This window comes from Ochlerotatus camptorhynchus, unplaced genomic scaffold (genome assembly GCF_037179485.1).
Source record: "Ochlerotatus camptorhynchus isolate MF236.1 unplaced genomic scaffold, CSIRO-AGI_Acam_v1.1 ptg000193l, whole genome shotgun sequence".
Classification (NCBI taxonomy): domain Eukaryota; kingdom Metazoa; phylum Arthropoda; class Insecta; order Diptera; family Culicidae; genus Ochlerotatus; species Ochlerotatus camptorhynchus.
In genome coordinates this window covers 1717481-1742606 of record NW_027040683.1, presented here as the reverse complement: position 1 = coordinate 1742606, position 25126 = coordinate 1717481, and the positions used below count along the sequence as shown (strand labels likewise).

General features: G+C 42.7%; 1 protein-coding gene across 1 annotated transcript in view; it reads right to left on the bottom strand.

The window, feature by feature from the left end:
* Positions 1-25126, bottom strand: part of usp (ultraspiracle) — a 195747-nt gene that overhangs the window by 10355 nt on the left and 160266 nt on the right. The window contains exons 7-8 of the mRNA XM_065223588.1: positions 21815-22066; positions 21189-21750 (exon numbers count right to left, since the gene is read on the bottom strand). Coding sequence (XP_065079660.1) covers positions 21189-21750; positions 21815-22066 — 814 coding nt within the window. The remainder of the gene's footprint in view (positions 1-21188; positions 21751-21814; positions 22067-25126) is intronic.

Below are 25126 nucleotides of genomic sequence, written 5' to 3'. Positions count from 1 at the left end.
CTGGATAGAAATTGTCTTCAAAACTAACTCTTTGTCGAATTATTGGTGGCCCTGAAAAGGGCTGTTTTGGTTGTGGTTTTGGAATGATAGACTGAATAAATGATTATGTTTGAAAAATTTCAGTTTTTGCTCCGATCAACAACCATACGGGGCAATATGAGCACCCTAGAGTCGGTGTATAATGAGTCACGCCAAGAGTGAAGCCAAGTCTACCTATTGAACTGTCAAACCGGCTACCTATCGCGTAAAGTACACAAACATTACGATGCTATGAAAGATCCACGAAAGGTATTGCAATAAAATATAAAATATAATCGAAGAAATGATCATAAACACGCAGTGAGCAATAAATTGTCATGGGATACGTTTGGTAATGATCACTTATGATAATTTCTACTATTTTTGGTTAAGATAATTTGACTAAATCACTGATATAATGATTTACTAAAGCCGCTATATTTTTTTCTCGCTGGAAGTCATTTGAAGTTGATGTAGAAGTCCTCTGTTGCAAAGTGAAAAGAAAGGGAATCTTTCGAAAACCGTGATGCGAGTTCAACTGTTTTTCTCTTGGCGTGACTCATTATACACCGACTCTAGAGCACCCTAGTAAAAGTTAAGGTTTTGACAGGTTTTCACTTACGTGTTAGTTACGTGTATTGCTCGCTGTAGAACCAGCGGATCAGTAAAATGTAATATAGTGAATGCGATACTTGTTTTCTTGACTGCATATCTTATAATATTCTAGAGATTTTGAGCTAATGTTACATTTCCATTATTATCTTAGACATGTAATTGAATTTTGATACGGTTTTCATGGAGATGCATATTAGAAGCATTTTCAACAAGTTTGTAAAAAAAATAGATTGAGTTAATAGGTATTATGCCCAAACGAACGGTGGCCCATCTCGCCCCGTATGGTCTTCTTGCCCCCATCGCCTCTATTGGACTGAATTCGGAAACGCTCATGTCCAACCGGTTTTCGTTTTGGACTGGAAATTCTCTAAAGCAACATATTTAAAAAATCTGGGAAAATCCGGAACATAATTAAAAATTCTTGAAATAAACGTAATAACATATAAGTGAATTATATCTGGGTAAGTATCTGGCAAGACGATTGAAAATCTGGAAAATCAAATAAATCAGGAATACTGGCAACGCTGTCTCGTTTCATGCCCGTAGAGACAAGACAACCGACCCATTTTCAGTATTTTGCTACCCACAGTATTTATTGTACCGTCCCTGTATTCATAATATGCTACTCGACGCAGGTATAAAACCACCCTCGACGGTCGAAATGTCATCAGGATTAGCTGCTTGAACGTCAAGCAGTACAGTTCGGTCTTTGCTCGCTCTGTCGAGTTGTTCGATTAACCTATAGTTTGTTACAAACGTTCGCAGATATACTGCAAGTCGCGTCGTCAGTAGTGTCGGTCGCATCGCGTGATGGGAAGACAGCGCTCTCGGAGCAGACTTCGTGAGCAAGCGGAGAAGAAGAACAGTGGTGAGGGTAGCTCGGTACCTACCTCAAATAGGTACGCTACTCTGCCCACCGATGTTGGAAATACCAACCCAGTCCCTGTGAAGCGGACAAAAAAGAGGAAGAAGAATCAAGGACAGTCCGAAGGTACGAGCGGACGCGACGATGTTACCGCGACGAACGCCAGCGACATCGGTGATTTCGGCGACGCCGTCGAAACCGAGAATTCTGCCGGCCCGAGTGCGGTGAAAATCAAGCTTCCTCCACTGGTGGTGAAGCAAGTACCACTCAACACGCTGATTGGCGATCTCTCATCGCTGGGCGTTGCAGCTGAGTTTAAGCTCGGCAGGATCGGCACCAAGGTGATGCTGCGAACAAAAGCGGAGTACGAAGTGGCCGTGAAATATCTGAAGGATTCCAAGGCGGAATTCTTCACGCACGACATCCCCGGTGAGAAGCCCTTCAAGGTAGTCATCAGGGGTCTACCAAATTTCGACCCCAAGATGGTCGAAGCTGAAATCAACCGGTACAAGCTAGCCCCAATCGCTGTATTCCGAATGACAAGGAGAGACGAAAACGTGAAGACGTACCCGGATTGCCTCTTCCTGGTGCACTTCCAGAAAGGGACGGTGACTCTCAATGCGCTGCAAGCCATCCGATCGATCTACTCCATCATCGTACGATGGGAGCCATACCGTGGCGGCCATCGTGACGTAACGCAGTGCCAGCGGTGCCTCAATTTTGGTCACGGTACCCGTAACTGCAACATCAAGCCACGCTGCAGCAACTGCGCTCAAGAACACGCCACTTCCAACTGCCCTGCGGATGGAGCCGTGGCGTTAAAATGCGCCAACTGTGGTGGTGCACATCAAGGTTCCGACAGACAGTGCTCCAAACGCGAGGACTTCAAACGCATCCGAAAACAGGTGGCAACTAACAACCAACCAGGACGCAAGAAGGACAAAGTCCCGGCATTTCGGACGGAGGATTTCCCGCCTCTTCGTGCTCCTCAGCAAAGGCAAGCGAATTCGCGGGTGCATCCCGCTCAAGCAACTTCCGGTGATTCTGCTGGCCAAAGCTCTCCATCCCCCCCTGGATTCTGGAGACAACCAACAGCGCAAAACAACAACCCCGATCTGTTCTCTGCGGATGAACTGATGGAAATTTTCGTCAACATGTCCGGTGCTCTTCGTAAGTGCCGCAATAAGCCCGAACAGATTCAAGTGCTCGGTAAGTTCATCATCCAGTATGGCGTCTAAACCGCTAACTATCGTCACCTGGAATGCTTGCTCCGTAAGAGCAAAAAAGATTGAGCTTGCCGACTTCCTCCGCAAGCACAGCATCGACGTGGGTCTTCTAACCGAGACCCATCTAAAGTCCGGCGACAGCTTCTGGTTGCCTGACCACAACATTATCCGGCTTGATCGCACCAGCTCCAGGGGGGGTGGTGTTGCGGTCGTCGTCAAGAAAGGAATAAAATACCACACTCTGTCCCATATCCGCACCTCTATCATCGAGGCCCTTGGTGTGGAGGTTGAGTCGTCGACTGGATACGTCCAGTTCATCGCCGTCTACTGCCCTCGACAGTGTGCCGCCAGCAGTGGACTAGCGGCTAAATTTAAGAAGGACCTGTCCACCATCACCCGTACCTATTCCCGCTTCGTAGTTGGAGGAGATCTGAATGCTCGCCATGAGGCCTGGCGGAACTACCAGCAGAACCAGAACGGTCGTCTCCTGTTCGACCACTCACAGCATGGGCTGTACTCCGTTTGGTTTTCGGATGAACCAACATTCATCTCACCGGCGGGCAACCCATCGACGCTAGACCTGTTCCTGACAAATATCGGCTTGTCCAAGCCAGTAGCCTTGAACGAACTCAGCTCCGACCACCAGCCGGTGGTGGCTGAACTCGGCTGCAACGTGGCTCCTGGTTCAAGCCTGCGCAAGGACTATCATCGCGTAAACTGGGCCCAGTTTGGACGCGTGGTAGACAGGCACATCATCGACAACCCGCCGCTTGACACCGTGGAGGACATCGACCGAGCGTTGGAGGGACTCCACCAAGCCATAACCGTGGCTGACGAGGCGTGCGTCCGACGAGTTCCTGTGAGGGGTAAGTTTATTGCTATTGATTCCCACACCCAACTCTTAATTCGCCTGAGAAATGTTCGTAGACGCCAGTTTCAGAGGACTGGAGATCCAGCGATGAAACGTGAAATGGCCGATCTGAACAAGGAGATTGCTTCCAGAATGGTCTCACTCCGGAACGAAAGCTTCGGGCGGCTTGTCCAGAATCTGGACGACCGCTCCAGACCATTCTGGAAAGTTGCCAAGGTCTTAAAGACGCACCCTAAACCCATTCCGCCACTAAAAGATGAAAATGATGACGATCGGCTCATAATCACCCCTCAGGAGAAAGCAAATGCGATTGGTGAGCATATTGCCAAATCGCACTTGCTTGGCTCCAACATCCAAAGTCCGCTCGAAGTTCAGGTTGAGCAATGCGTACTCAACCTTGATTCCTCCCCTTGTGCCATCCCTCCGGAGGATAGAATCACAGTGGAACAGATTTGCTCAGCGCTGAAATGCACCAAAAACATGAAGGCCCCCGGGTTTGACGGAATATTCAACCTAGTGTTGAAAAATCTCAGCATGAAGGTTCACTCTCTGCTGGCTGCTGTCTTCAACAGATGCTTGGAACTGCACTACTTTCCAAGTATCTGGAAGACAGCGAAAATCATACCTATCCGCAAACCCCGGAAGGACCCAACGCTAGCTTCAAGCTACAGACCAATCAGCCTCCTTTCAGTGCTGAGCAAATTGTTCGAGAAACTCATTCTCAATCGTTTGCTCAAGTTTGTCGAGGAAAATAACATTCTCCTTCCGGAACAGTTTGGGTTCAGAAAGGGGCACTCCACCAATCACCAGCTAGTGCGGGTGATGAATAACATCCGAAGTAACAAAGCTGTATCCAAGTCCACAGCCATGGCCTTGTTAGACGTTGAGAAAGCGTTTGTTAATGTCTGGCACAATGGGCTTGTATACAAGCTTTGTAACTTCAACTTTCCATTACATCTGGTTAAAATCACCCGTAGCTACCTCCAGCAAAGGTCGTTTAAGGTATCGTTGAATGGTTGTCTTTCAGACACGTTTTCCATCCCAGCAGGAGTCCCGCAAGGCAGTCTGCTGGGCCCCTTGCTTTACAGCATTTACACTCCCGACATTCCTCCCCTTGGAGACGGTTGCGTGTTTTTCCTGTTCGCAGATGATACCGCAATAGCCGTCAAAGGAAGGATGCCTCGCGAAATAACGAACAAACTTCAACGATGCCTTAACGCCTTTGCTGATTATGCCACCACGTGGAAAATCAAAATCAATGCTTCCAAAACACAAACAATCATGTTCCTCCATCGGCAATCACCCAAACTAAAACCGGCTCCCTCTTGTACTGTAGTCATGGATGGCACAAGGGTTGAGTGGTCCGCCGAAGTAACCTATCTCGGGATGTTGTTCGATGAAAAGCTCCTCTTCCGTTCGCATGTAGAGAAAACAGTAGTCAAGTGTTCTGTCTTGGTTAGGTGTCTGTATCCGCTGATTTGCCGCAGATCCCGCCTCTCAAGGGTGAACAAACTGGCCGTCTACAAACAAACAATAGCACCTGCGATCCTCTACGCAGCTCCGGTGTGGGAATCATGTGCACAGACTCACAGGAACAAAATCCAGGTCGCTCAGAATAGAGTGCTGAGGATGGTTCTTGATCGTCCTTTCGACACTAGAATAACAAATTTACATGAAGAGGCATGCATTGCCAAAATAGATTCCAAAATTAACGAAATTAAGACTAAATTTGCACAAAAATGTAATTTATCAGAACATGCTTTGATAAGCAATTTGTATACAGTAGGTTAGGCGTACATAGTAGTTGTAGATTAGTTGTAGTTGTAAATAGTAGTTATAAGTAGTCTCCTTTTTCCAATTCAAATCAAACCAATCCCACCAAGGTGGTCATACTTTAAAATAGGCCTGATAGGACTAGGAACTGTAAATAATAATTAAAATCTCAAATGTACTAAAGTTGAAAAGACGCATCTGTGTCACTTAAATAAAAATTCATACATGTAAACCACACAATCACAAGAAATAAAGATCATTTAAATCTCACCGTCGTCTACCTGGCTGCCGTGATGGAGTATCTGGCCGCTGAAGTTCTCGAGTTGGCAGGACATGCCGCTCGTGACAACAAGAAAACCCGAATTATCCCACGTCACCTGCAGTTGGCCATCCGCAACGACGAAGAGCTGAACAAACTTCTTTCCGGAGTGACCATCGCTCAGGGTGGTGTCCTGCCAAACATCCAGGCCGTCCTGTTGCCCAAGAAGACCGAAAAGAAGGCCTCAATTCGATCCAAGTTCCCACCCTTTAACAAAATCCGTCCTTTTCAGGACGACCAATTTGATGGTAAAGAGTTTCGTTTTCAAAACAGTTTATTTCGTGGTGCGCAAGGAGTGATAAAATGAATCCATTAAAAACATGGTTGAATCTTTCTGTCATGCTAACTAGGGAGAGCATGATATTGATATTGATATCCTCATCGAGTAGGTTCGATGATGGTTGATTAGTGTAGGCGTGTCTTGAATTCCAAGAAATTAACCAGTGCAGTGTTATCATTCCATCCAATCAATCGACTAAATTTTCAATAGCGCCCTAAAATATCCATCAGTACCGTCCCAACGACGCGTTCATATAGATAAGATAGGTAAATAGCAGATTTTTAGCGATGGGCCCAATCTTAGATCCATTTCCCCTACCTTGCAGAGCTGCGGTGGCCCTGGACTTATGGCCTACATTGATGCAGCGGAATGAAATTCATTAGCAAATTACGGTTGAGATTTCAGAAATGATCGTGGTGTGCGTCCAATTTGAAGTGTGGTGTGATTTCTGATAAGGTATTAGTACCTCTGGAAGTGAATTAACTACCTACGTGACATCGGTTTACTGGATCCCGGTAAATGTACCTTACTCTCCGCTTTGGACGTGAACTGCTTGCCTTCAATAAATTGAGTGATTTGACTAGTAACTTCAAAAGAGGTTTTCCTCGGACCGCTGATTCTGAACTGTATTGTTCCTTCATTGCTCAACATTTACCGTTACCGTTGGGACTTCCGGTCTTCTTTGCTTAGCCAACCGGTTAATCGTATTGAAGCGATACTTCTAGATTATTATTACGCCTATACTGTGGGCTCATAGAACAATAAAACCGAGCCTGGTTAGTAGGTGAACACAAAATACTAAAGTAGAACATTCTACCAACATATAGAGTCCAAGAGATTCCTTCAAAAAGGCACAATATATGCGACCGAAACTTCGGATGAAATCCAAACAGATATTTTGAGAGGAACCAGTTGATCACAATCCTTTTATTGAGTTTAACCGGTATTAACAGAGAAATAAGACGCGTTAACCACGAATCCTTGGGAATGATCGTGACACGCTTCATATGGATGACGAATCGTACTCATCTCATCCTCAGAAAATGGTACCCATTATTTTAATCGGCATCCTTTTGAAAAATTCCCCTCACAAAAAGGCTTTTCATGTACTGCCAGAGGGTAGGGGAGAGGGGCAATTTAATTATTACTAAAATGAACGAAATTTACGATGTGCGCTTCCATCGTGCAAACTTTATTTTGATTGCCGAAGCATACACTCAAAAAAATGGATGAAAACCATGTGAATTTCACATAGCTAAAAATCCCACCACAAAATCACATGAATATCAGGAGGACGATGAAAGTCATGAAAAAAGTGTTGGAAAGGCATTAGAAAATTAATCGTTAAACTCTTTCTTGATAATGTTGTGGCCCTGAAAAGGGCCATTTTTCCAACGCGCTCGGCGTAGTTGCCCTTGCGGAGCATACGGTGAATACGACCGACTGAGAACTGCAGCAGCTGGGCATTCCATGACGGCGGCCCAGTATACCGGAGCACTGGCACCAACACACTCGGCGTAGTTGCCCTTTCGCTCCCAGGCTCTGCTGCCGCTGCTCTGCTTCCGCTGCTCTGGTACTGCTGCTCTGCTGCTCTGCTGCTGGGTCGACGATCGGATAGACAATGATGGAACGGGCGACTTGACTTAAATGATCTATATTTCTTGAATTTGTGTGGTTTACATGTATAACTTATCAAGTGACACAGATGCGTCTTTTCAACTTTAGTTCCTGTGAAATTTCAATTATTATTAATTACAGTTCCTAGTCCTATCAGGCCTGTTTTAGAGAATGACCACCTTGGTGGGATTGGTTTGCTTGAAAATTTGAAAAAGAAGACTACTTATAACTACTATTTACAACTACAACTAACCTACAACTACTATATACACCTAATCTACTATATACAAATTGCTTATCAAAGCATGTTCTGATAAATTACATTTTTGTGCAAATTTAGTCTTAATTTCGTTAATTTTGGAATCTATTTTGGCAATGCCTGCCTCTTCGTGTAAATTTGTTATTCTAGTGTCAAAAGGACGATCAAGTACCATCCTCAGCACTCTATTCTGAGCGACCTAGATTTTGTTCCTGTGAGTCTGTGCACATGATTCCCACACCGGAGCTGCGTAGAGGATCGCAGGTGCTATAATTTGTTTGTAGACGGCCAGTTTGTTCACCCTTGAGAGGCGGGATCTGCGGCAAATCAGCGGATACAGACACCTAACCAAGGCAGAACACTTGATTACGGTTTTCTCCACATACGAGCGGAATAGGAGCTTTCCATCGAACAACATCCCGAGATAGGTTACTTCGGCGGACCACTCAACCCTTGTGCCATCCATGATTACAGTACAAGATGGAGCCGGTTTCAGTTTGGGCGATTGCCGATGGAGGAACATGATCGCTTGTGTTTTGGTGGCATTGATTTTGATTTTCCACGTGGTGGCATAATCAGCAAAGGCGTTAAGGCATCGTTGAAGTTTGTTCGTTATTTCGCGAGGCATCCTTCCTTTGACGGCTATTGCGGTATCATCTGCGAACAGGAAAAACACGCAACCGTCGCCGAGGGGAGGAATGTCGGAAGTGTAAATGCTGTAAAGCAAGGGGCCCAGCAGACTACCTTGCGGGACTCCTGCTGGGATCGAAAACGTGTCTGAGAGACAACCATTCAACGATACCTTAAACGACCTTTGCTGGAGGTAGTTACGGGTGATTTTAATAAGATGTAAAGGAAAGTTGAAGTTACAAAGCTTGTACACAAGTCCATCATGCCAAACATTGTCAAACGCCTTTTCAACGTCTAACAAGGCCATGGCTGTGGACTTGGATACAGCTTTGTTACTTCGGATGTTATTCATCACCCGCACTAGCTGGTGATTGGTGGAGTGCCCCTTTCTGAACCCAAACTGTTCCGGAAGGAGAATGTTATTTTCCTCGACAAACTTGAGCAAACGATTGAGAATGAGTTTCTCGAACAATTTGCTCAGCGCTGAAAGGAGGCTGATTGGTCTGTAGCTTGAAGACAATGTTGGATCCTTACCGGGTTTGCGGATCGGTATGATTTTTGCTACTTTCCAGATGCTTGGAAAGTAGTGCAGTTCCAAACATCTGTTGAAGATAGCGGTTAGAAGAGACTGCACTTTCATGCTGAGTCTCTTCAAGATCAAGTTGAATATACCTCAAACCCGGGAGCCTTCATGTTCTTGGTGCATTTCAGCGCTGAGCAAATTTGTTGTAAATCATATCCGCCGGAGGCACGACACAAGGGGAGGCATCTAGGTTTTGAACGCATTGCGCAACCTGATCATCGAGCGGACTTTGGATAGTCGAGCCAAGCAAATGCGATGAAGCGACATGCTTGCCGATCGCATTTGCTTTCTCCTGTGGGGTAATTAAAAGCCGATCGTCATCATTTTCGACTTTGAGAGTTTGGGATGATTTTTCAGGACCTTGGCTACCTTCCAGAATGGTCTGGAGCGGTTGTCCAGATTCTGGACAACACGCCCGAAACTTTCATTTCGGAGTGAGTCCATTCTGGAAGCAATCTGCCTGTTCAGATCGGCCATTTCACGTTTTTTGCCCAGGTCTCCAGTCCTCTGAAACTAGCGTCTACGCACATTTCTCAATCGAATCAATAATTGGGTGTGGGAATCAATAGCAACAAACTTACCCCTCACAGGAACTTGTCGAACGCATGTCTCGTCAGCCTCGGATATGGCCTGTTGGAGTCCTTCCAACGCTCGGTCGATGTCATCTACGGTGTCGAGCAGTGGATTTTCATCGATGTTGCTGTCCACCATTCGACCGTACTGCACCCAGTTGACATGGTGGTAGTCTTTACGCAGGCAGCCTCTAGCAGGAACCACGTTGACACCGACTTCAGTCACCACCGGTTGGTGGTCGGAGCTGAGATCGTTGTGCGCCTCCGGCTTGGATAGTCCGATGTTTGACAGGAAAAAGTCTAGCGTGGAGGGATTTCCCGCCGGAGAGATGAAAGTTGGTTCGTCCGGAAATTGCACTGTGTACAGTCCATGTTGTGCGTGGTCGAACAATAGACATCCGTTTCGGTTCCTCTGGTAGTTCCGCCAAGCTTCATGGCGGGCGTTCAGGTCGCCCCCAACGATGAATCGGGAGCTAGTACGGGTGATGGCGGTCAGGTCCTTCTTGAATTGGATTCCTAATCCGTTGCTTGCGGTACACTGGCGTGGGCAGTAAACAGCGATGAACCGGACGTTTCCAGTTGCTGATTCCACCTCCACACTAATGGCCTCGATGATAGAAGTGCGGATGTGGGGCAGAGTGCAAAACTTGATTCCCTTTCTGACGATGACCGCTACACCACCCCCCCTGGAGCTGGTGCGATCAAGCCGGATAATGTTGTGGTCAGGCAACCAGAAGCTGTCACCGAACTTTAGGTGGGTTTCGGTTAGAAGACCCACGTCGATGCTATGCTTGCGGAGGAAGTCGGCAAGCTCAATCTGTTTAGCTCTTACAGAGCAAGCGTTCCAGGTAGCGATGGTTAGCGGTTTAGACACCATATTGGATGATGAACTTACCGAGCACTTGGATCTGTTCGGGCTTATTGCGGCACTTACGTAGAGCACCGGTCATGTTGATAAAAATCTCCATCAGTTCGTCTGCTGAGAACAGATCGGGATTGTTTGTTTGAGCTGTTGATTGCCTCCAGAATCCAGGGGGGGATGGAGAGCTTTGTCCAGCAGAAGATCCAGACGTTTCTTGAGGGGGCGTGGATCGCACCCTGGGATTCGCTTGTCCACGAAGAGGTGGAAAATCCTCTGTCCTGAAAGCCGGGGCCTTATCCTTCCTTCGTGCTGGTTGATTGTTGGTGGACGCTTGATTTCGGATGCGCTTGAAATCCTCGCGTTTAGGGCACTGCTTGTTGGATCCTTGGTGAGCACCACCACAGTTGGCGCATTTGGACGCCACAGCTTCATCCGCAGCACATTCGGAGGTGGCATGGTCTTGAGCGCAATTTCCGCAGCGTGGCTTAATGTTGCAGTTGCGGGTACCGTGTCCGAAGTTCAGACACCGCTGGCACTGAGTCACATCGCGATGGCCGCCACGGTATGGCTCCCAGCAAACGATGATGGAATTGATGGACCGGATGGCTTTCAGTGCGTTGAGCGTCACCGTTCCCTTCTGGAAGTGTACCAGGAAAAGGCTATCCGGATACGCCTTCACATTCTCGTCTCTTCTTGTCATTCGATACACGGCACTTGGGGCCAGCTTGTACCGGTCCCTGATTTCTGATTCGATAAACTTCGGGTCGAAGTTTGGTAGGCCCCTGATGACGACCTTGAACGGCTTCTCACCGGGAATGTCGTGGGTAAAGAATTCCACCTTGGAAGTCCTCAGGTGGGCGACGACCACGTCAAACTCCGTTTTGGTACGGAGCATCACTTTAGTGCCGACTCTGCCCAACTTGTATTCGGCTTTAACACCCAGCGTCGCTAGATCCGCAATGAGCACATTAAGATGGGCATTTTTCACTACCAATGGAGGTAGCTTCACTTTTGCCGAGCTCATTTCGGCAGTATTCACGGTTTCGGCAGCGTCACCGAAATCTCCAACATCGCTGTTGTTCGTCGCAGTGACTTCGGACTGGCCTCGATTCTTCTTCCTCTTCTTACTGCGTTTTTCCAACACAGCTGGCTGGATATTCCCATCCATGGGGAGAACAGCAAACCTGTTCGAGGTAGGCACACCGGAGCTTCCTTCTCCGAGGTTCTGGACCTTCGCCGGGCTTCGCGACCGATGCTTCCCCATTACGGGGCACACACACACGCACGACAAACCGCGAAAGAGAGAGCGCGAACATTATCGCAATGAACTTTTCAAACAACTCGAGAGAGCGAGCTAACACCGAACTGAACTGCTTGACGATCAAGCAGAGAATCGATGGAACGGGCGACCTTGTTGGACGCTTATATAGTAGAACAGAAAATATCAGAGGTGTCAGATACTCGCATCTGATGTCTCGGTTGGAGAAAGTATAGGAATATAAAAAAATCAATCGTTTTTCACCATCTTTAGACAATGGTTTACTTTTAACCATTTTTCAATAGTTTACAGAATGAAATCAATAGTTTTGAAACATTCAGCAAATTGCTAGAAATATTTCCAATCGATTGATGCCATTATCTCGTAAATCTATCGAGAGACGGTTGAGTTATTATCGTTCAAAATCTTTTAGTTTTTCGTAACTCATCCAAAATGACTGTTTTCAATTTTGTACCCCCGTATGTTGCCGAAATCCAGGTTAAGATCCTGTTGGTGCAAACGTCCACTACCTGTGTTCCTTCCCTACAAGCTGTGTGTTGTATTGTATCCCTATACACTATCAATAAATAGAGTAGTATCTCGAATACCTCCGCCATGGCAGGACGGTTAAGCAAACTGTGTCTTTAATTCATACATCCGTAAACACAACGTAGGAAAAGTTCTGCCCGTGCGCGATCAGGTCCTTTTCAAAAAATCTTCCATTTTAAACATGGCAAGGGCCAGGTAATCGGTCCAAGCAATTACCGGGACGTTACTATAATTGATAGCGATGTGTTAAGGAAACTGCATACATCTCGATATCAATCAGCTTGCTATCTTTTAATCTTGAAGAACTATTTTTTATAACATGATAAATCATCTTCATCATCAAATCAGACTTTTGAAATAATGCGATCATATCTTGTTCCAGAGCATCGTTCTGCATAAAAAATAACAATCTAAAACCTCCTGACTATAATAGGTAGAGGTATTTCGAAGCCGACATTTTCCCTATTATATTAAATCTTAATCATAATTTTAAAAGAAAGCTCACTGAAACTATTAAAATCGAAGATTTAAACACGATACTTCAGAATCCAATAAATGGATGAAACGTGGACATCTCGTACAATACGTTCTATTTTTGGTAATTACAGGGCTGGTAGCGATCAATGCTGTCAAAAATAGTGATTTTAGTGACCATGACGGACACCTTCAGAAGAAAATAGAAATGTAAGTATAAATAATCTTCCAAAAACTTTTTCGCCTTCTCAACAGAATGCAACTGAAATCCTGGTGTATTGCCAAAATTTCAATCGCATAAAAAGCTCAGCCAAAGAAATTCAACAAATTTTTTTATCTTCATCTTTCAATGTAATTCTTGGAACTGAAACTAGCTGGGACGAAAGCGTAAGAAGCGAAGAAATTTTTGGGAACAATTTTAATGTATTCCGGCGCTATCGAAATCTACATCTTTGTAAGAAAAAGTCTGGAGGTGGAGTGCTCATTGCCATCAATGCTGTCTTTACTTTCGAAGAAATACAAACAAATAAGAACACAAAATTTGAACATGTATGGGCCAAAGCACTTATTGCTGGTGAAACACTCATTTTTACTTCTGTGTATTTTCCTCCTGAACAAACATTCTTTTGAATTATTTTTCCAAATTGTCGAAACTGTCATGTCAAATATGGAACCAGAAGTAAAACTGCATATTTATGCCGACTTCAACCAACGCAATGCAGACTTTATCACAGACATTGAAAACGAATCATGTTTACTTCCAATCGTAGGTGAATACAAAACATTACAATTTCTCTTTGACAAAATCTCATATTTAGGTCTACATCAAATTAACCACGTGAAAAATCAGCAAACAAGCAATCGTTTTTACAGATTGGATTGCTGCACATTTGAATCGGCAGTTAAAGATTTACGAGCAAAAAAGGTTAAGTTTAAGTTTCATGTCGGTTTGTCGGTGATAAAACTACGGACTTTAATAATGAAAAATGTGAAAACAACATCAAGTCAGTTTGTCCCATCAAGCAAAGTATTTAATCGCATATCAGTCCCATACTGAAATTAAATCGTCCAGAGGTTAAGTTACAGTTCTGCTTTTTGAATCGCCATATTTTTTGCTGATATAACAAACCATGCAAACTGCATTGCTACTGATTATAACTTGACAAAATTATCGATTAATTTACTATGATTTTTTAATTATTTACATGGAAATTGCACTTCTTAACTTCAACTACCATTATCTCAATGCCTACTTTTTCCATATGGGATCATAGAGGTAACTCTAAGACCAGAAGGTCCCGAAGAAACGTGTTAAACTTTTTTGGCTCAACTCTGGTACTCTCTTCGGTCTCAAGCTAATCGATGCACCCCTCGAACCATAGGAAAATCCACGAACCCCTCATTTTATCTGTCAAACTTTCATAGCGAACCAAAACAAACATAGTACTAGAATTTCAACTAGAATGGGGTACGATAATCGATTTGCTTGGGACCAATAGGGTAGTCAAGTAGTGAGCCAATTTGAAATTGTAAGTTGCCACCGGTTGGTTATAGGCAGTATATTGCATGGGTTAAGATGCATATAAGCTGTCCGGAGGCCACCATATTCGATTTTGGTCCACCATCTTGGATTAAAAATGGCGGCGGATGTTGATTTTCCGCTTCTACTCATCGAGCCCATACCGTAGATACCAATATTGCATGAGTTTAGATGCATATTCGCTATTTAGAAGCCGTCATTTTGGATTTTGTTCCGCCATGTTGGATTCCAAAATGGCAGCGGATGTCGATGTTTTCCAGTTCTTCTCATCGAGCCCATTCCATAGATACCCATATTGCATGGGTTAAGATGCATATACGCTGTCTGGAGGCGCCATCTTCGATTCCTAAATGGCGATTATGAATACGAAAATTTAAAACATGTATTTCGTGATCTTAGATCGAAAATTTCCTGGGTAAAACACATTCACTGTATTTACTTACTTGTGTTCTTCGAAGTATAGCACAATTAAACGCAATCGAATACACGACACTCAAAACGACTGCTTCACAAAACTCTTGGTGAACAAAATTTATCACAAAGAAAACCATTTCTACTTTATTGCTTTGCTAGCAATCGTGAAAGTATCATTGAAACAGCGGTGCCAGATGTATTGCCTCTAGCAATGAATTTAAGTTTATTAAAACAATTAATTGCGAAGTCTGCCTCACTAACATAGATGAGTAGATGTATTTAATGGTGGATAAATATCAAAAATTGATTAAATAAAACATAAATAACCATTTTAGACATTTTACCGGTCCAATTAAAAAAGTCACAGAAGATTGAATTCAACACTAACAGGGTTGATGGCAGCAGTGCACGTAGTCTGGTATACACTTTCCCGCTCAGGGGTGTAAACAAACTTGCATACAGTGCAGTCTGGCAGTGCGAATGTTTTGTCTGCTACATTCTTATCCACTAGATAGTGTGACATCACATTTGCTGTTGTATTAAAATGAACACTCAGAAAATATTTAAATCTAAATAGATTAAAAGTTACACTAAATCGCAACTCTCCTGACCGACGCATAGCTTGATATAAATAGAGAGAATTCGAACTTAGTATAAAAATGGTTTATACGTGAAAAAGCATAAAACAGACATACATGTGAAATGCATACACATGATTTATTTGAAGAAATGCATTTTTGTCTTCCATTTAATATTCTTGTTTAAATTGATTGTTTACAAATAAAAATAAAAGCGTTTGATCAAGAAAAACGTATTCAAAGCAAATAACGAATACATTTTACAGTTAATTTATCAAAATGCCAAATTCACACTAGCCATTCCTGTGCCACTAGAACTATGCTACCTACAAACAAGCAGTACAAGATAAAGAAAGATCAGCTACACTGAACCAAAACATCCGCAATACTTCGAATGATTATTGCATTGCTCGAGCCCTTTAACAATATGCATTCGAATTTCGGATGATTTTCTTATGGTTGAATTCGTCGTCAGATGATGAACATCCATATGACTGTCATCAAAATACAGGATGATTGTCGTTTTAAAATTAGCTATAAAACATACGGCACACCGAGGACAAACATTTAAGAATAGTGTGACATGCAAGTGCTTTTAATTAGATTTATAATTTGATTATCTACATTTCCATACTGAATAGCCATAATAAGCCATTCCATTATGGATACAAAATTTTTTCGTGGTGGAGGAAACCTCCTCTACCACGGATTAGCCAAACATTGGTTTTCATCCTTTACCTATGTTCGTAACAGCTCTGATAGCGATGCATATGCTTCCACTTCGTTTGACAGCTCAGATCAGCAAATGACATTCGATAGAATTATTTACATCATCGTTTTGAATGATTTGCGTTATGGGGCTGAACCTATACCATATGCATTTCCATTTAGTATGACAGTCATTCTGCAGAGAGCATTACGCATTTCAACTGAAGGCCCTATCCCTTCTCATAACAATTTTCATCCTGTATTCTAGAGGAAAATCATCTGATTTCATAACAACCGTCATCCGGTTGCAGGTATCATTCGAAAAAGCGATTTCGGTGTTTTGGTTTGAATGGTCTGAGGTTTCATTCGATCAGAGGATGATGTTTGTGTAAAGTGTACCAAACAACAGAGACAAAGCGAGGTTTTCAACGATGAAATCTGACCGATGCACGACCAGTGTAAACGAATCTCGGAACGATAATTGGATGCCGTAGAATTGCAGAAGCCGTTGGTACTCTTAAGCTTGGTTTAGACTAGGCAAGTCAAATGATCAACTCAGTTGAATTCAATTGGCTTGAAAAGTTGAGCCTGGTTCAACTTTTTTCAATTCAAGTGAGTTGATCAAGTCAGTTGAATGGCATGGTTTACACGCTCAATTCGCGTTCAAGTCAGTTGAATTCAACTGACTTGATCAATTGACTTGCCCTGTCTAAACCCAGCTTTACGGAGATCCATTTTACAGTCTAAGTTTTAATTCATCCGGGATTTGGAGAGTGGGAAAGTTGAAGTTGTTGAGCCAAGCTGCTGGCAGCGAAGAGAGAATTTTGAAATAGGGTTCTTTTAGAAATGTTAAGGGACTGAAAACTTACTTCCACATAATCCCTCCTGTGGCAGATCTTATTGCAGTTGAAAAACCATTTGTATTTTCTTCTGATGACCCTCAGACAACGATCACGTATCGGTTCAAGTCAAGATCAATCAGCTTGAACTCCTACACAAAAGTAGCATAGCTTCTGGGACACGGGGAACGTCTTCATGCAGTACCTACTTAATCTGCAGTTGCAGCAGTAGATTTCGCTCGAGTATGACAGCATCACACTCGCAGAGATTGATTAGATCATCTTCGATTGCATGATGCATAAGCGTTCCATTCAAACTTCAGGGGGGCACCGCTTTCGGAATGGTACTGGGCTTATCGAATTTGACCAGATAAATTCCGTTCTCTATCAGTTATCGTTTAACGTGCATGTTGATCCCCACGTCTTACAAAGGAAGCTCATCCGAATTAGTGAAACAGTGAAGGGAGGAATATTGTACAAAACATTCGGTCCCGGCTACATGGCATGGGTTGGCTATCCATTATGGGAGATCCAATCTGATCCGGCTGAGCTCGTTATTTGTGAAAATGAAACTCATCGAATCCTTAATTCCTACTGAAGATAAAGGTAATGATTATTTTATTTTTTATTTTTCAAAACTTAGTTTTATGAAAATATACCTGTATCATTGAATGTTGAATTTTCAGCTTTCTTTTTAATATTACTTTATTTTTTCACTTAAATTACTATGTATTTTCCACCAAAAAACAAACTAGATCGACTACATGCGCCATTGCGATTAAGTTGTAATTTTTATTTTTAAATTTATATATCCTTGGTATACACTGAACGAATTCCACAGCGTTATTCTAACTTAGTATAATTTTGAAGAGAATTTTAATCGAATCAATGCATACAATTTGCGTATCCCAAAAATGATTAAATTTTAGTCATATTTTTGAGTGAAGGAAGAAAAGAGATGGTTAAGTTTTCCTCACCATACCAGTTGATATTTATGAAAAATGGGTAGTTTTGGCGTGAGGACATGCACTTCCAATGAATTTTACCAATACATTTAGAAAATGATGATCGAAGAATATTTCAAAAAGAAGAAGTAAACAAAATAATTACCCTTTGTAGAACCTTAAAATCATCCGTGATTATCTGTTTGTGATTTTGCTGATCTCAAGATCAGCAGTGATTTTCGGCCATTCCTGATTTTGAAGTTTTCGCTCCACAAGTCTTAAATGATTCCATTTTGGGTCCTAATCATCTTGCCAAAATTTGACGGGTATTACCAACAATCAATACGAAACTAACGATTTTAACTTGGCTCACTACTTGACTAGCCTATTGGTCCCAAGCAAACGATTAACGTACCCCATTTTAGTCGAAATTCTACTACTACACAATGTTTGTTTTGGTTCGCTATGAAAGTTTGACGGATAAAATGAGGGGTTAGTGGATTTTCCTATGTTTCGAGTGGTGAATCGATTAGCTTGGGACCGAAGAGAGTACCAAAGCTGAACCAAAAAGTTGAGCACGTTTTTTCGGGACCTTCTAGCAACAATCAATACGAAACTAACGATTTTAAATTGGCTCACCACTTTAGTAGCCTATTGGTCCCAAACAAACGATTAACGTACCCTATTCTAGTTGAAATTCTATTACTACACTATGTTTGTTTTGATTCGCTATGAAAGTTTGACAGATAACATCAGGGGTGTGTGGATTCATGCAGAACATGCAGGGGTGAGTGAAATAGCTTGGGACTGCTTGGGACCGTTGTTCTGGTACTGAGTGAGCCAAAAATAATAATGATTTACTTCGGGACCCAGTGGTCTTAGAGTTACCTCTATGCTTCTAGTCTTAGAGTTACCTCTATGGTATTACTATGGGAAAATCAATTTTTTCGTTGGTATCATTCTAAACATGCTGCATGGCGGTTTGAGGGCATATTCGTTACTTGCACTTGTAGAAAATTTTCTCAGCTACAGCTTTGTTGAGGACTCAAATTTTGTAGGACTTATAGAAAAATTGTTATTCAATCAAACTTAAAGACATAAGTTTTCCACTCATGATTTATAAGTTAATCTGCCAATACTGGTATGAGGAAATTATCCCTAGTAAGCCAAGCCAATGCATTTGTTTTCAATATGTCAATCACGTAAGAAACCGCATCATGGGTACAGAAAAGGTTTTGCGTTCTAACTTGAATGTGTTCCTCGTGGGTCCGGTGAAAGCAGACTTTGTTTTGCAGAAGATTCCGACAAATAGAGAGACATTGCAGGTGTTTTTCTTTTCCCAACTTGTTGTGGTGTTAGTTTCTCATTACTATTGTGTATTATTATACAGGTAACTCTAAGACTAGTAGGTCCCGAAGAAACCTGCTCAACTTTTTGGTTCAGCTCTGCTACTATCTTCGGTCCCACAAGCTAATCGATGCACCCTTCGAAACATAGGAAAATCCACGAACCCCTCATTTTATCTGTCAAACTTTCATACACGCTATGTTGAATCAACCCAGTACAGTAGATGGCACCCAGTCTTGTAGCCAGTAAGGAGTTGTCAAAATCTGGGTAAACTAGTTTTGTTCTGATGAGTAGAATCTACCCAGATTCTGGGTAAATGGTTGTTATTGAAATTTTCCCAAACTTAAACATGGCGCACGTTTGAAAGGGAGATTGTTGCGCTGCCAGTGAAATGTTTACTGCTCAAAATATACAATTTGACCCTAAAAATGTTACAGCTACGGAACTGTTTGGATTGCGAATGCTACCAGCAGCTATAGTTAGTAAGTATATTGTTAATTTCTGAACTTTAAACTTTCTTATAATTGTAGGTTATCCAGATATTCTGTGCTGCTTTTCTCGATGAAAAATGTTTGTTGTTGTTCCTAATTTATAAAACTTATTTAAAATCCAATCTCTATAAATGGTTAGCATTTGTAGTGATATCCTTATTTGGGAATTTCAATGCCGTATTCCATAATTATAAAATTTTTCGACAATCATTAACAGGCTAGACGAGCCGAGAGATAAGCTATAGTCGGGTGAGGTTATGTTTGATAGAGCTGCTGCAGCGCTCATATCATCAAATTTCTATTAAATGGGTATAGTTTACCCAGTTATCAAATGTCAACATCTGAGCAACCGTTACCCAGTTTCTGTCGCAAGTACGTTTACCCGGATTAGGTTCAGTTTTGACCGAACTGGGTAGACTCTACCCATTTTTGGGTAGGTTTCAAGTAACGTGTAGCGAATCAAAACAAACATTGTGTAGTACTAGAATTTTGACCAGAATGGGGTATGTTAATCGATTTGCTTGGGACCGATAGGCTAGTCAAGTAGTGAGCCAATTTAAAATCGTTAGTTTCCAGCGGGGTATTATCAACCAGTCCCAAGCAAATCGATTAACGTGACCCACTCTAGCCGAAATTCTAGTCCTACACTATGTTTGTTGAAAGCTCGTGGATTTTCCTATGTTTCGAGGGGTGCACCGATTAGCTTGGGACCGAAGAGAGTAAAAGAGCTGAGCCAAAAAGTTGAGCACGTTTCTTCGGGACCTTCTGGTCTTAGAGTTACCTCTATGGTATTATCAACAATCAATACGAAACTAACGATTTTAAATTGGCTCACCACTTTAGTAGCCTATTGGTCCCAAGCAAACGATTAACATACCCTATACTAGTTGAAATTCTATTACTACACTATGTTTGTTTTGATTCGCTATGAAAGTTTGACAGATAACATCAGGGGTGTGTGGATTCATGCAGAACATGCAGGGGTGAGTGAAATAGCTTGGGACTGCTTGGGACCGTTGTTCTGGTACTGAGTGAGCCAAAAATAATAATGATTTTCTTCGGGACCTTCTGGTCTTAGAGTTACCTCTATGGTATTATCATAGAGGTAACTCTAAGACTAGAAGGTCCCGAAATAACGTGCTCAACTTTTTGGCTCAGCTCTGGTACTCTCTTCGGTCCCAAGCTAATCGATTCACCACTCGAAACATAGGAAAATCCACTAACCCCTCATTTTATCTGTCAAACTTTCATAGCGAACAAACATGGTTTAGTACTAGAATTTCGACTAAAATGGGGTACGTTAATCGTTTGCTTGGGACCGATAGGCTAGTTAAGTAGTGAGCCAATTTAAAATCGTTAGTTTCGTATTGATTGTTGGTATTTATTGCTGAATGAATGAGTTATTTGCTTCATAGGCTGAAGTGAGGGATTAGGCTGACATTACATTCCGTAACCCGACCCAGAAATACACTTATTTTTACCATAAACAACATATCCCAAGTACCCATTTTCTGTAGAAACGAAACGATATCCCAAGACAATTTCAATATCCTTACCTTTGTTGCTGTTGAAGAGCTTGCTGCTGGGTAGGATGAATGTACTGCGTTATTTGCTGATGTTGATGTTGCTGCTGCTGTTGTTGCTGCTGCTGCTGTTGATTGTAGTACTGCTGAAGAGTTTGCTGCTGATGCGCGTACTGACTACCCTGCTGTTGTTGCTGTTGTTGTAAGTGGGCGTAGTGAGCGTGATACTGTTGCTGTTGCTGATGTTGTTGCTGCTGCTGCTGCTGCTGTTGCTGCTGTTGCTGATGATGAATGCATTGATGATGATGCTGAAACTGTTGCTGCTGTTGATGATACGTGTGCGAGTACTGCGGTGAGCTGCCGTACTTGCCGTGGTGTCCGGCGCTGCTACCGGCACTGCCTCCAGCAGGATGACATGGAATACCGCTCGATGTTACTGCCGTGCAGTTTTGCTGGTGAGTGTTGCTGTTGCCGCTGTTGCTCGTCGGGGGAGGAGGTGCACTATACTGTGGTGGACATATCCCGATGGACAAGGGCATTACTAGCTGATTCGAATCACTCGTTTGCGACTTGGGCACAATCGAGTTGTGCGATACTGAAATGGAAGAGGTGTTCGGTTTTAGTAGTAGGTATTCTCACGTGAATCCCCACCAACTTACCACTGCTCCCGGTGTAGTAGCTCGAGCTGAGTAGCTTCCGGGTTCGCGGTTGTAGCCAACAGCAGAAGAAGAGTGTCGCTAGGATGATGATCAGTATCACAATGGTCCCGATCAGGATACCCCAGATCAGCGTCGGTAGGCCCCAGATTGACTTTGCCGCGGTGGCCTCAATCGGATACATCCGGGCGGTTAGCGTCACCGACTGCTGGTACAGACCATTGGAACTGTTGAACAGCAGTACGTCCTCTGGCCCTGTGGGAGTTGGAGAAACAGGGGAATTTTAATTTCAAACTTTTTCGAAATCCAACGATAGGCGCAGATCAATGACTTTCCCTCCCAACTGGTGACGATGCCGATGGAGGCAGAGTTGTTTTACCTGGCAGAACGACGAAATCTTCGGTCCCTGCGGCGGTGGCAGTCGTTACCAACGTGGGTGACTGACTGGGTGACGCAATGGCAACGGTGGAGGATGTTACATTGAGAAAGTCAAACGGAAAACCCACCCCAAACGGGGGCGGTGAGGGCTGTAGGGACGCCGCTGGTGGCGGTATCGAAGGAAACGGAGAGGTTTCCAACTTGTCGAACATGTTCAACGCATTTATACTGGCTACGTAGCTGGACGACGACATCATCGGGTCGGGCGACGGCGCCAGCGTGTCACACCAAAGGGCAGAAGCACAGACACTTGTTGCCACTTGTAGAAGATTTATTCAGTCTTTGCTCGCCAGTTTCACGCTGCCTGGTTGGTTGGAAGCATAGTTTTTTTTTGCGTTACCAATGTAAGGATTTTACAGTCTATTATTAAATCACAGATGTGGACTGTAGTTGAGGGACGGGTTGTGTGTCATGCCATCAGCACAGACTACAGCTGCAACGGGCGGTTATTTTTATTATATTCGTATTCGTAATCGGTTTATTGTAGCAAATCCAAACGGATATTTCACATGCGCACTTTTGTTCATATGGCAAAAAGGTAAACGTTTTATATAAACAACTGATGTATACCTATATTTGAACCATAATTATCGGATCAAATGTGCCATTTTGGATGTATTTTGATTAGTTCGATGAAATAAGATTTTTTTTAAATAAAAATAACGAAGTTTGAAGATAAGTTTATTACGAATATGTATTCAATAATTGATGCTAAAATTCCAACAAAATTCAGAACCGATCATTGCAGATAACTCACATCAGGAATGAATCACCCTAACAAGCCGCAAACACTCAGTGCATATTTTCGTTCGTGTAGGTTTACCTACGGCACGCAATAAAGAGTGATTTCATTTTCATTATCCCATTAGTTTCATTTTTCTCATCGGAAGGTGGATATGATGGGCACACCGATCACAAACTGCCAGTTGAAACGTGACTGATTTTTTGTCGTCACCGTCACGGCGGTCTCGCTTTGGACGTTCGAGTTGTTGTCATTTTCAGCAAACTGTGAGGGATAATGAAGTGTGTATATTTAAATGAGATTTGCTGCCTGGAAGTGCCGATGACCAAATTCGATCTAGGCTATTTTCGAATACAAAATGCCAATCGGGAAGAGCATTGTTTCAATGTCACCAAATTGACGAATCCGGAGTGTTTGATGAACCAATCATTGTGTATTTGCGTTTATTTGATGCTACAGAAACACAATGGCGATGAATGTTTCAATTTTCAATTGAAATGCTACACGTCTTCAGACACGACCCAATCAAACAGAAGCCAATGTACTATGTACTAATTAATTTCGCTACCAAACGATATACATTCATCGAGAATCCAGAAGATTGCGGTCCATTGTAGTCAATTCACAGTAAAAGTGATTCAAGTGTGATGCAATGCTAATGAGAAAGCGATTGAGCGACACACGTGCGCGGGAAAATGAAGCTTGTTTTAGAGGACTCAATTATTACCATTCCGTATCTATACCGCCAGAATGAGTCGTTTGTAGAACATTTTCTGCTGTTTGCATTCAAATAGCAGAATAATTACCTAATTGATGCTACACACAAGAATGCACTTTCATAGATACTGGTGTGCAGTGTGAACACTTAGACCCATCTAATGTTGAGATTCAATAGAAACATTCCTTCAGTTGCTTCAACCTTGAAATCTGTTAACAACAATCAGAAATAATGATAAATCAGCTGATCCGTTTCTAATTGGCGAGTCAAAGTGGATGAAGGGTATGACTAAACGTGAATACAAATGAGCAACGGTTGATAGGCTGCAAGATAGCCCTGCCGATGATTCCCAGTTCGCATTGAAATTGTGCACTGCACTCACAGTTTAGAATAAGAAGCGGTGAATGTTAATTTTGAGATTTACGCTAAATAAAACTCAATGGTTCAACATCGGCATTTGTTTTGGAATGTCTTCTTTAAGAGAGTGTAGTATGGTGACCAGCAAATTTCCATGAAAGTTAGAGGTTTTTTTTCTCAGAATTTTGAAACGCTTCCCGATACATATTTAACTTGTGCGATATACGCTTAAATTAAGCATAAAACCGAATGCGATTAAAGGTCATTGCTTCAGTGTTCACTCGGCTGTCGACAAAAGCAGGCCACTCTCGATGTGTGCTACGCGATCGTCTGTTTTCTCGGCAGCAACCATTGTGTGGTCCTCCTCATTGTTCTTCATCAGCAGTTCTTTCGGTCGATGCGTCGTCGACTTTGGAAATCAACCGTTTCGTGATGAGTGTGTGAGTGCTGACCACGTTTTGCGTCCATTGCTGCAATGGACGCGCTCTGACCCTCGTTGGCGTACAACAATTTGCCATACAATGAAACTACTAGAAGCGGCTCCAGTTCTGATAGAGGAGGCTTTTTGGATAGCGGAAGATAAAGTGTTTATTGTGTTGTACCTTTTGACTATAGTTTTAAGATGTATTGTATAGTGACCAAGAATCCTCGGCTCTGTAAAGTTAATTCGGTTGAGCCTTATCAAATAAATTAATAAACAAAAAAAAAAATAAAGGTCATTGCTTAAAAAATTGCTAAATTTATCTAGGGGAAATGGATGTAATGCCGGCCTAAATGCCCCTAATTTGGGCCCATACATAAATTCAGAAATCGCCTAAATTTTCAATAGCGACCAAATATATGCATTAGTACCGTTCCACTGACGCGTTCCTCTAGATAAAATTGATAAACAGCCGATTTTTAGCGATGGGCCCAATCTTAGATCCATAGGCCAAAATTAGAGCACAGAGAACAGACATCCAAGCTTAAACAATTTTTTTTCGAAAAATTATGTGTATGAATTTAAAATAAAATAATTAAGCTCAAATCAACGGAGTGGATGTACGTCTTCAATTGGACA